Genomic DNA, 12,139 nt, shown 5'->3' with positions numbered 1-12,139 from the left:
GAGGCTTTTGTAAAAACCCCAATTTACATGGTGTTTCTAGGTGTTACTCCATCTTCTTGTGTAATCAGCAAACCTTGGTAGGGGATGGTCTGTCTGTCTTGCCTTCTACTCCACTTCTCCTGGCACTTGTGGTTCTTACTGACATTCACACTTACTCTCTTCGCAGTTGTCGGCATACGCAGCTTGCAAATGAGAATGCCCAAGCTTGGTGAATAAAGGTTTCTTTCAGCCCCATCTGTGAGTTTATGATTCCATGAGATCTTAAAGATATATATTTTATATGCACATGTGAAAAACAACAGGGACTATATATTTCTTCACAGTGTCCAAACTGACCACAGTGTCCACATGTTCATTCTTACATGTTTATCATTATTACTGAGGACAGGAGAAATCGTACAAAATCTCAACTATTTCCAGAATGATACCTAGTTAATGTGTTAGAGGAAGAAATCACATCTAAAAGTGATGCCCATTTAATGAGGCCAACTGATGTAGCAAGAGCTGGGAAAAACTTACAAAGGGAACTCTTAGCCTGTGTCCAAAATACTGTCATTAACATAAAGACAGGTGGCCGGGGGAGAGAGTAGCTGTATGATGAATTTGCCCAGATCTGAACTCTCAAAACACTGTCATTCTGTTATAACAATGTTTTTTAGCCTTTTCTTAACCTCACAACACACTTGAACCTACGGTTAAGCTCTATGGCTCACTTAAATTATGTTCATTAAAAAGAGTTAAAGAAGGAAAATACTTACGGTGCTTTGAATTTCTTTCAAAAATAGTTTAATTATGATCTCTAAACATTTTCATGGCACACCTAAGATCCTCTCAGGGCACATTGGTGTCCTGTGGCACACCAGTTGAAAATCGCTGCGTTAGAGTGATGTTAGAGAAAGGAACCTTCCCAAGGTTTAAAAACTCACAATAGTGACATGCTGGTGTATGTTCCAGATGTAGGATTTGACTCAGATTTTTATCTTGTTTTAGAACCATCCCACTGTTGCCTCTGTGCATGGTGCAAAGAAGGTGTTCAACAATGCTTGCTGGCCAGCACCTGGATGGACTGGATGGATCATGTCCTAAGTGTATGTCCTAAACACTTGCCTTGACGATGTGGTTTCCTTTGTAGAGATTTCATACATTCTTAAAAAGCCCAGAGAAAGCATCTGTATGGATAGACATGTGACTCATTAAATGTGAACTTAGAACCCAGGAAAATGCTGTTCTTTGGACTAAACTGTCAAGGCTCATGTGCGTGACACACAATTCATTAACTAAAAATAGGATCCGTATTTTACCCTAACTGGGACTACAGGTGTTCCACCCTTGGGATGCTCCTTAAGTCTGGTAGTTCGAAAGATTTTCAGATATTTTAAAAATAATCAGATATTGGGCAGCGCCTGTGGCTCAGTCGGTAAGGCGCCGGCCCCGTATACTGAGGGTGGCGGGTTCAAACCCAGCCCCGGCCAAACTGCAACCAAAAAATGCCGGGCGTTGTGGTGGGCGCCTGTAGTCCCAGCTACTCGGGAGGCTGAGGCAAGAGAATCGCCTAAGCCCAGGAATTGGAGGTTGCTGTGAGCTGTGTGAGGCCACGGCACTCTACCGAGGGCCATAAAGTGAGACTCTGTCTCTACAAAAAAAGAAAAAATAATCAGATATTATCAAAATAAGAGGGAAATATGGAATTGTGATTGATCAGCCTGCTGCTTAGCTCTGGAAATATGAAATCAGATCAAAATGAAAAAGACGCTTTCTTTGCATTCTTTTCTGGAAAAACAGCCTGCTGCTTTTTTGACTTAAGTGTAACTATGCTGCCCTGAGGAGAGCCCAGAACTGCTTTTAAATTCAAGAAAACAGCTGCTTTCTACTTACTTCGGTCCTCTGAAACATGACCCAAGACAGGAAAAGGGTGCTTAGCACGGGCTTTTTGCCGGAGATTCAATAGATGAATTTTACGCTGAGAATAAAAAGTTGACCACCCCCCTTTTAAAAGGTTAATCAAAAATTCATTGTGGTGAGTCCTTCTTTTCCTATGCTGGAATTGATTTAAGTTCTGGCCCCTGAGCAGTAGTATTTTTCAAGGAGGCAAGCAATCCTTCTGCTTAGTGTTCCCAGAAATACCTGAAATCTCCATGTGAGGAGATGGAATATGGAAGGGACAGACACTCCTTTCAGAAATGATACCCCTGATTCTTTTCTTTTACAGCCAGTCAGGAAGAGTTCTGAGAGAGGCTTTTCCCTAAAGTTCACTATTTTTGAACACAAATTGAAAAATGAAGAGTCCTCACACTGGGTCAATCCACTATCAAATTTGCCCATTATTTTCAAGCTGCTGAACATGGTTTGAAAAATCCATCTTGGAGCTAAATGAGACTTGGTCCCTCCCATGGTGTTGCCATTATAAATCTACACAGGGCTATTTCCATTCCCAAACTTACTCTGCACTTTTTGACCCTCTACCTTTATGCACTTACATCTGTTGAATTTTCTGTCATTCTTCCTGATCTAGGTCTACTGTGTCTACAGTTGTGAAGTCTTCCTTGTTTCCCCTTTTTAAAAATTAGTTGCTAATTTTTCATTATTCTCTCAGCATCAATTCCCCTATCATGCCTTCATTGTAATATTCTACGTGCTGTGGTTGTTTTTGCATTTGGTTGTTTTATGCCCACCCTTGTTATTTTGATAAATGAATGCTGGAAACAACTTTAGAAATGAGAAAAATGAGCTCTAAAGTTTAGTAACTTGCCCAAGGCCAGAGTTAATTAGAAGAGTTATGGGCTTCGCTCCGAATAGGATGACATATGATGACCTTTGTTCCAAGATATTTTCTCCTCTAGTCTTCTTAAATCTTCTTAAATTGATTTGTTCTATATGTGAGCAGTTTATAAATTATAATCAAACTGCCATTCCAGGATCATAATCAGCTATATGTGTAAATCACACAGTTTTAGGTAAATTCATTATTACTATGCACAGAAATTAGAATCCAGCTCGTAAGAATACTTTTAATGTGGAAAGAAATGTTAACCTACTTCATATGAAAACTAGGCTTTCCTCAACGACCCCCCTGCTACCTAGCTACCTCCTAGCCTCTATTCTAAATCTCTTCTCCTCGGGCAGTGCCTGTGGCTCAAAGGAGTAGGGCACCAGCCCCATATGCTGGAGGTGGCGGGTTCAAACCCAGCCCTGGCCAAAAACTGCAAAAACAAAAATAATAATGATAATAAAATAAATAAATAAATAAATAAATCTCACTTCCTCAAGTCCAGACCCCATCTTCTTGCTCTCAGCATATTTTTGGTTTACCACTTCAGGTGAGAAGATTTAGATTAGTAGTTCTCTAACTTTAGTTGAGTATAAGTCATATGGAGAGCTTATTGTAACGTAGTTTCCTGGCCTTCTCTGGGATTCTGGTTCAGTATGTCAAGGATGGGCTCATGAATTTGCTATTCTCATGAGCTCTCAGATGATGCCAATGCAGCTGGTCAGAGGACCACACTTTGAGAACCACTGATTTAGGCAATCCTATGTGATAGGAGGTGATGGGATGTCTTCTCCATCCACAACCTCTCTGGATGTTTATCCTTCCTCTTCCTCCTCCTGAACTCTGCTTCAGAGAATACTTCTTCTCATCTCAGGCTTTAGAGATGAACTTTAGAGACAAAGTTTTTGTCCCATCTCATTTCATCTGTTTGGGACCTTGCTTCAGGCCATCTCTCTTTCCATCTTTTATATCACCCACCCTATTTCCTTTATTTCTCTCTTGCTTAGTAACACAACTGTTCCTATCTCAGTTGTATTAATACTATTTAATGTATGTCTAATGACTGCAAACAAAATTATTTTCTGTAAGAATACTTAATAATTTCATATCCAACTCAACTGGCTGGGAGCTAAGCTCTTGTAATTTGGGAACTGGTTGGTAGACAGCAAGATTAAGAAGTCAAGTTTAACTGTTTTTTAGGGAGGTGGACGGAGGAGACTAGTGAGAAACCACATTATATTTCCATAGTCTAATAAATGATAGTTCCTCGGGCGGCGCCTGTGGCTCAGTCGGTAAGGCGCCGGCCCCATATACCGAGGGTGGCGGGTTCAAACCCGGCCCCGGCCAGAACTGCAACCAAAAAATAGCTGGGCGTTGTGGCGGGCGCCTGTAGTCCCAGCTACTCTGGAGGCTGAGGCAAGAGAATCACTTAAGCCCAGGAGTCGGAGGTTGCTGTGAGCTTTGTGAGGCCACGGCACTCTACCGAGGGCCATAAAGTGAGACTGTCTCTACAAAAAAAAAAAAAAAAAAAGATGTGGTTCCTCTGTTTATTTTATATTTATTTATTTATTGAGACAAAGTCTCACTCAATTGCCCTGGGGTTGAGTGCTGTGGCATCATAGCTCACAGCAACTTCAAACCCTTGGGCTCAAGTGATCCTCTTGTCTCAGCCTCAGGCTGCAAATCTGAGTAGCTCTGACTACAAGTAACCACCATAAGAAGAGATCTTGCTTTGCTCAGTCTGGTCCTGAACTGTTGGGCTCAGGCAGTCCACCCATCCCACCTCTCAGACTCAAGGATTACAGGCATGAGCTACCACACCAGCCTAGGTATAGTCTTTAAATAGCACACTTGATTCGTTGGGCTGAGTTGGTGGTTCCCCTGTGGGGCATTACAGTATCATGAGTGTCTCAGGCAAAGATAATTCAGCCTTTTGTAGTTGAGCAGTTAAGAAGTGAGGAGGACTAGAATACTTTGAAATACAGTAGACTGTCTGAAAGTTGACTACCCAAGGGGCTGTAACAAATTGATCAACATACAGAACTTACACTGAGTACATGTGGTACATGCCCACACGATTGCAAGAGGGACTTTGCCTAACAAATGCAATCAGTGTAATCTGGTTTATTGTACCCTCAATGAATCCCCAACAATGAAAAAATAATAATAATAAAGAAAAAAGAAAATTAGGTTGATTTAAGGAGGTCATCGATGTTGGGAGGTGGTCATCTATGGAGGTTCTACTGTATTTCACAGTGAGCCATTTTATATTCTAATGATCATTCTCCTTACTTAAGCACATTGCTGCATGAGAATGCTTTGTCCTTCAAAGATCACTTACACTTTCCATCTGTGTTATTATCATTTAATTTGTCTTGATGACGTATAATAATCATAATCTTACCCAGTCATACTTATGTTGCTCATTCCTACCTATATTCTTTTTTTCCTTTTCTGTTTTAGAGATAGAGACCTCTCTCTGTTGCCAAGGCTGGAGTACAGTGATGCCATCATAGCCCACCACTGCAGCCTTTAACACCAAAGCTCAGTCAATCCTCCTGCCTCAGCCTCCAGAGTATCTATGACTATAGGAGCACACCACCATGCTCTGCTAATTAAAAAAAAATTTTTTTTTGTAGAAATGGGATCTGGGTATGTTTCTCAGGCTGATCTTTTTTTTGTTTGTTTTTTTTGGCCGGGGCTAGGTTTGAACCCGCCACCTCCGGCATATGGGACCAGCGCCCTACTCCTTGAGCCACAGGCGCCGCCCTCTCAGGCTGATCTTGAACTCTCGGTCTCAAGTGATGCTTCTGTCTTGGCCTCCTAAAGTGCTGGGATTACAGGCATGAACCACCACACCTGTATTTTTTTTTTTTATAATTCTATTATTTATTTATTTATTTATTATTAAATCATAGCTGTGTACATTAATGCTTACCTGGAATTTAAATCCAGGTCCCTGAAACTCTAAAGCTGACCCTGTTAACTACTATGCACACGATTACCGTATTCTTATTTGCTCTCTAAGATGAAACACTTCATTGACATTTTATCTGCTCTCTATTGGATTTCTCATTTTTTTTTAACTTGGCAAAATTTCAATGTATAGGTATTCTGGTATCTTTACCATATATATTAATACAGACGACCCACCAAGTATTTCTTACTTTGTATAATAAGGATTATTTTGTGTATATATTTTATCTTCTTTTCTAATGTAAGTTTGCGGAGGGCAGAAACTGCAAATAAGTTGATCATTAGGGACTCCCCATTGAGCCAAGCACATTCTGTGTGTCCATAAAGTTCATGTGCAGTTTTAAATTTCTGTGTATACTTGATCCACAATAGTCATCACCGTCTTCATTGCCTCAACTAACTTTGGGTACTGCTTGCCATGTGCCAAAGTTGCATACATTATTACATTTACTTTTCACTATAATGCTAATGAATTAAATTATATTGTTATTGTCCCCAAGGTTATGAAACTTGCATAAATTCATCAAGTTATTACATGCTACAGTTTGATCCTATCCAGTACCAATCTATCCACATTTAACTACCCCATGTTTCTCAGTGGAATCTAGAGTTCTACCTTCTTCTTCTTTTTTTTTTATTGTTGGGGAATCATTGAGGATACAAAGAGGCAGGTTACATTGTTTGCATTTGCTGGGTAAGTCCCTCTAATAATAGTGTCCCATCCTCAGGAGGTATGTCACACTGCATGGCCCCATACCCCTCTTCCTTCCCTCTCTCCTCTCCCTCCACCCACCATGTACTAACATCAGTTGTCCTCATATCAGAATTGAGTACATTGGATTCTTGCTTGTGATTAATTTACTAAGAATAATGTATTTCAACTCCATCCAAATTAATACAAAAGATGTAAATTCACCATCCTTTTTACCACCTGCTTCTTGATCCTTCCATTCTTTTTTTTCCCCTCCATTGGTACGACATGCACAAGCCAATTTAATTCAACATACACTATGGCTCCTACTGTGCACAGAGTTTATAAGGAAGAGATGTTTCCTCACCTCCCAAGTTAGTATGAGAGACAGACTGTTAAGCCAATGAAGCAAATTGTTATGTTAGAAAGCTTTTGCCTGGTGAGGGCTGAGGGAGGGGAAGTTTCCATAGTGATTTCTTTCTTTTTAATTTTTTGTGTGTGTTTTCCTTTTTTATTATTATTTTTTATTAAATCGTAACTTTGTACATTGATGCATTTATGGGGTTTGGTGTACTGCTTTGATATACAATGTGAAATGTTTACATTGAACTAAGTAACACATTCATCACAATTATACTCATTTCTTAATAGTTTTGAAATGTACCATTGCATCATACACATTAGGTGAGGTCCCCCCAGATACACTCCCTCCGCCCATATCCCCCTTCCCCTCTCTCTCTTCTTCCCTTCTACTTTCTGGACTATAGTTATGTATTGCCATTGATGTGAATGTGTTGGTGATTATATTGATTTCATAGTAGTATTGAATACATGGGATGCTTTTTCCCCCCATTCTTGAGATGCTTTACTAAGAAGAATATGTTCCAGCTCCATCCAGGTAAACATTAAAGATGTGAAGTTTCCATCTTTTATGACTGCATAGTATTCCATGGTGTACATATACCACAATTTGTTAATCCATTCATGGGTCAGTGGGCACTTGGGCTGTTTCCATGTCTTGGCTATTATAAATTGGGCTGCAGTAAACATTCTGGTGCAAATGCCTTTGTTGTAAAATAATTTTTGATCATCTGGATATATACCTCATAGAGGAATTGCAGGATCAAATGATAGGTCTACTTTTAGTTCCTTGAGTGTTCTCCAAACTTTTTTCCAAAAAGGTCATATTACCTTGCATTCCCACCAGCCGTGTAGAAGTAGTCCCTGCTCTCCATATCCACGCCAACATCTGTAGTTTGGGGATTTTGTGACGTGGGCTAATCTTAATGGAGTTAGATATATCTCAAAGTGGTTTTGATTTGCATTTCTCTGATGATTAAGGATGATGAGCATTTTTTCATGTGTTTGTAGGCCATGTGCCTGTCTTCATCAGAGAAGTTTCTATTCAAGTCTCTTGCCACCATCTGTCCTCTCTGCTTCCTTAGCCTGTTTTACTTCTCATTTCCTGCCCTGTGCACATCTGCTCATTCTCCAATCCTCTCTGCCTTCTTCTCCCTCTCTCAACTTTTTTCTCTTTCTGTCATATCCTACCTCTTGTTGTCTTCTTATTTCATATTTTTTATTTTCTTAGGTCTTTCTTCTATTTTTTTCATTAAAAATAGTTTTAAGTTTGATAATAGACTCCCCAACTCTCTTAGCATTATCTGATCATAAACATAATAAAATAATAAAAAACAGGAGTAGAATATGAATTGAAATAGAGAAGAATCCCTTTACTTTTTCTGCTAGAAACATAAGTAGGGACTAACTATAACAACTTGATCTCCGTAATTTCTCTGTTGTTAAGTTGAGAACTTATTTCTTCTCTCGTCACCTCTTTAAGACGCATACACACAAACTTGCTTTATGCATGGATTGACATTTTTTGAGTATCATATTTTTGGTAATGTAACAACAACAAAATAACTTTTAAGTTATCATACAGAGGCACTGATAGACTCATCATTTTGCCTCCTTTTGTTCTATTGTATAAAGAGTTTCATTAGAGATTACTATATATTGACATGAATTATCCTTGGAATCTTATCAGTCTGGATATCTGGAGTTGGGCATTTTTTTTTGCTTTAAATTCAGAAGTTATGGCCATTCATATTCATAAATAAGACTTTTAAAATAAGGCAAAGTCATAAAATAAATTTTTAAAAGCAGTGTTGGTTATATCCAGCTGAATAAACTTACCTTTCTGTTGAGCTTGAACTTTACCCCTCATTTAAATACCCTCCTTTTTTCCTTTTCTAGAAAAGGGAAGACACCAGAAAAACCCAATTATAGTAGATTCTGAAAGAAATTATAGCAGGAGCGTTTTGGTAAGGGGTATTCCCACATAGAAGGCTATAAAAGCTAGTCGAGTATTTGTGCCTGACCAGTAGAACTTAGGAAAGGAAATGTGAAATGAACATCTTTGCTGATGGAATGGTGTAGATAGGTTTTGATTACTGAGATGTTCACAGAGCTTTAGCATTTACTCATTGACATATTGGAATGGCTCATACCCCTGTGGCTTCTACTTTATTTTTTCAAGGATTAGGTTGTGTACTGCCCGAGACCACATTGACTCTCAGTAATGGTATTACCACATCCTGGTTCACAAAAGTGTGCACCAAAGGACTGTACTAATATTTCAAAAAAGCCACTGGTATAGCCCTGGCATAGAAATCTGAGCTATCCTGGCATGGGCATGCTGTGTAGTCTAATCCACCTGATTATATTTGCATTTGTGACAACTGGGCTGGCCTTTACTGGCATATGCCTCTTTGCTGTGCCCAAGGTTTTAAGTGCAAAATGAAAGATCAATATAATATGATTAGGGAACCTGTGCTCCACGGCTGTAGCTGCACAAGTAAACAGTGTCTCTGCCTTAACTTGGCCCCCAATATCCTGCCTGATCTTTCTAGACTAGCATTCTTATAATATGTCTGTTGCTTTAAAAATAACCAATTTTACAACTTTTCCTTCTTGGAAAAATATAAAAGACACTGTCTCATCTCCTACCACAAGTGGTATGGTAGTGTGCATTATGCCATATCTTACGATTGCACAGTCACAAACATGTTTGCTGAAATGCCTCTTGGGACTGTAAAACACAGGTATATCATAACCCATAACACAGAGGCTTGTTTGATATGGTTAAGCCGTTTTTCTGTGTTTTAAGTTATCAGAAAATTCAAGTATTGAAGAGAAAGTGAAGATTTTAATTATGAAATAAGCCTGGCACTTAAACACATAAATCTTACTTGAAAAAAATGGAAGTTCCATTTTGGACTCTGCAGATGACAGTGCCAGCTGTTGTCATAATATTTCCAGCATCCACCAAGGATTAATTCCAGGCCCAGCTAGTTCACTGGATAAGCAGAAAGAGCTAGGGGAAGCAAACACTGGTGCTTACGTCCTGACACTGTAAATTGGGCAGGAGACCTCCGCGGAATTGGATAACGAGCCAACACTGGATTGTCCTGCCTAAGGATCATTCATTTTGTGGATTATTTGCAGAAATTTTAACCCCAAACTGCCTTCTTCTGCCTCTTGAACCTCTTCCTCCATAGAGGTATGCTCAGAAAATGCGATTGCATTTGAATATTAACTTCACTGTTAATAGTTCAAATTCAACTGGTCATAGTGTACAAGCTGATGGCACAGAGGGGTGTGAGACATAGCCTGATTTTAAAGAGTTTACTTTCACTATAGAGGCAATATAGCATAATGAAACAGACATGGGTTACACTTTGAAGCTTGATTCAAATCCTAGTTCTATTCAAGTACAGCCTTGGGCCCAGCCCTCAAATTTTCTGAGGCTTAGTTTCCTTTACTGCAAAGTGTAGACACTAATACCATGCCAAGAATTCTGTTGAGATTGAAAAATGTTTATAGGATGCTTATACTTCTACAAAGTAACTATTTTCTAGAACTATCATACTTACTGTATATGTTCTATGAGGCAGACTGTGGAAAATGCTAAGCGAAGGGTGCAGTCAAAGAGCTTCCCAAACCCTCAAAGAGGAAGGCAGCATGCATGAGGGGTCTGCTGTCCTGGGGGTGGGCTGGGCTAGGACAAGACATGTGTGTGGCCCTTCACTAACCAGGCGGAGGGAGAGGCATTCCAGGAGCAGGTGTGGGACCTGCCAAAGCAGGAAGACAGGAATGCATGTGGCATTTTCAAGATTAGGAAGTTTTAGATGAGCCTGGATATGGAGACCTTGAATAGCAAGCTGACTGAAGAATTCATGAAGAATGAATACAAGCTAGAGTAAAAGAAAAATATCCCTCCAAGAGTTGGAGGTTGCTGTGAGCTGTGATACCACAGTACTCTACCGAGGGTGACATAATGAAACTGTGTCTCAAAAAAAAAAAAAAAAAGAAAAGAAAAATATCCCAAGGCCTCCTTTCTCTTCACTTCTCATCTCACCCACATCACGTGCAGACAAGTCTGGCTTTTCCTTATACTCTGTTTCTGTGAGCAATTTTAAGAAGGCAAAACTGCAAAAAGAGATTACTTTTCGTGTCTGCATTTGTGTAGTCCCTGTGAAGCCTGCAGTTCTGCCTTTCAAACTGTTAGATGGTGACCTTGTAATCATTTGGCAAAAGGCTGACTGAATTTATAGGATGAGCAATTTCATATAGTGAGTACTAGTGGGAAAGAAATTAGTGGCTAATATTGAGGAATGGTAGATTAGGGTAAAGAAAAATAAAATATAGTGACATACATCAAAAGTAAAGTGAAATGTGGAGAAAGGACTTCTTGTGATTCATCTTACAACCATGTAGAAATTTGTATTAATAGAGCAATGTACCTGATCTATGTCTCTTGACAAATGAGAACTGGAAGTAATATTTCAAGCCTACCACACCTGTAGAAATATTTTAGAAATATTTCTAAAAACACCACTTTTTAGAAAGTGGTGTTCTCACACTCTGCACCCAATGAGGATTTTTACACACATTTTACACATGTGGTAGCTTGAAATATTACTACCAGCTCTCATTTGTCAGGATATAATATGGTAACGTTAGTAAAATAATGCTAACACAGGAGTAAATAAGTTTTCCTTAAAAATTGACTGGGGTGTGTGTTCATTGCTGGTCCTTTCTGAGAATGCACGTTCATGAAAATGCTGAAGGTTTTGTTGTTGTTGTTCTATAGGCAGCTGGTAGTTTTCTGCTGTAGCAAGAAATAGTTGAGGTGAACCCAGAGAGAAGGCACTATGAATAGGGCTGTGGTTCTACTTAATGTAAGGTTATGCTTATATGTAAAGAGGGACTTTTAAACATAATTAACTAATGATAGATTATGAACTAATACTAGCAAAAGTTGATTATAATTCAGATTTCCTTTTGCTGTTGACTTAGAAAAAAAATCTTTGGAGAATACATATGGAATGGTGAAGTATTATTTTAGGGAGCACTCTTTGGTATCACAGCTTAATGGTACTCCTAAAAGAATGTTTACAAATAGGGCAAACTGCAAAGACATATCTTCTGTGCATTCACATTCAAGAGAAAGGAACTGAAAGCTCTGTTAAAGGTTTTTAGAATTAAATGGGAACTTGGCAAACAACAGGCAAAAACTGACTTAAAATGCAGAAGGGTTGAGTCATCAAAGCATGTAAGAAATAGTTTAGATCACCACAAACAAAGCAGCAGAAAATCAGAATCCATACTGTCAGGAAGCATTCATATTATTGTGTAGA

The 12,139-nt window shown here is 39.0% G+C and overlaps 1 protein-coding gene across 7 annotated transcripts in view; it reads left to right on the top strand.

Annotated features, from left to right (window-relative positions):
* Nucleotides 1-12,139, top strand: part of GHR (growth hormone receptor) — a 302,031-nt gene that overhangs the window by 49,338 nt on the left and 240,554 nt on the right. For 4 of the 7 annotated variants that reach the window (XM_053591481.1, XM_053591472.1, XM_053591462.1 and 1 more), the window contains exon 2: nucleotides 991-1,088. The exons of the other annotated variants lie outside the window; for them this stretch is intronic. In XM_053591481.1, coding sequence (XP_053447456.1) covers nucleotides 1,016-1,088 — 73 coding nt within the window. In that variant the 5' untranslated portion in view covers nucleotides 991-1,015. The remainder of the gene's footprint in view (nucleotides 1-990; nucleotides 1,089-12,139) is intronic. 7 annotated transcript variants of the gene reach the window in all.

The sequence above is a fragment of the Nycticebus coucang genome, chromosome 1, assembly GCF_027406575.1.
Source record: "Nycticebus coucang isolate mNycCou1 chromosome 1, mNycCou1.pri, whole genome shotgun sequence".
Lineage (NCBI taxonomy): Eukaryota > Metazoa > Chordata > Mammalia > Primates > Lorisidae > Nycticebus > Nycticebus coucang.
The sequence above is the reverse complement of the archived record's forward strand: the minus strand, read 5'-3'. Positions and strand labels throughout refer to the sequence as shown.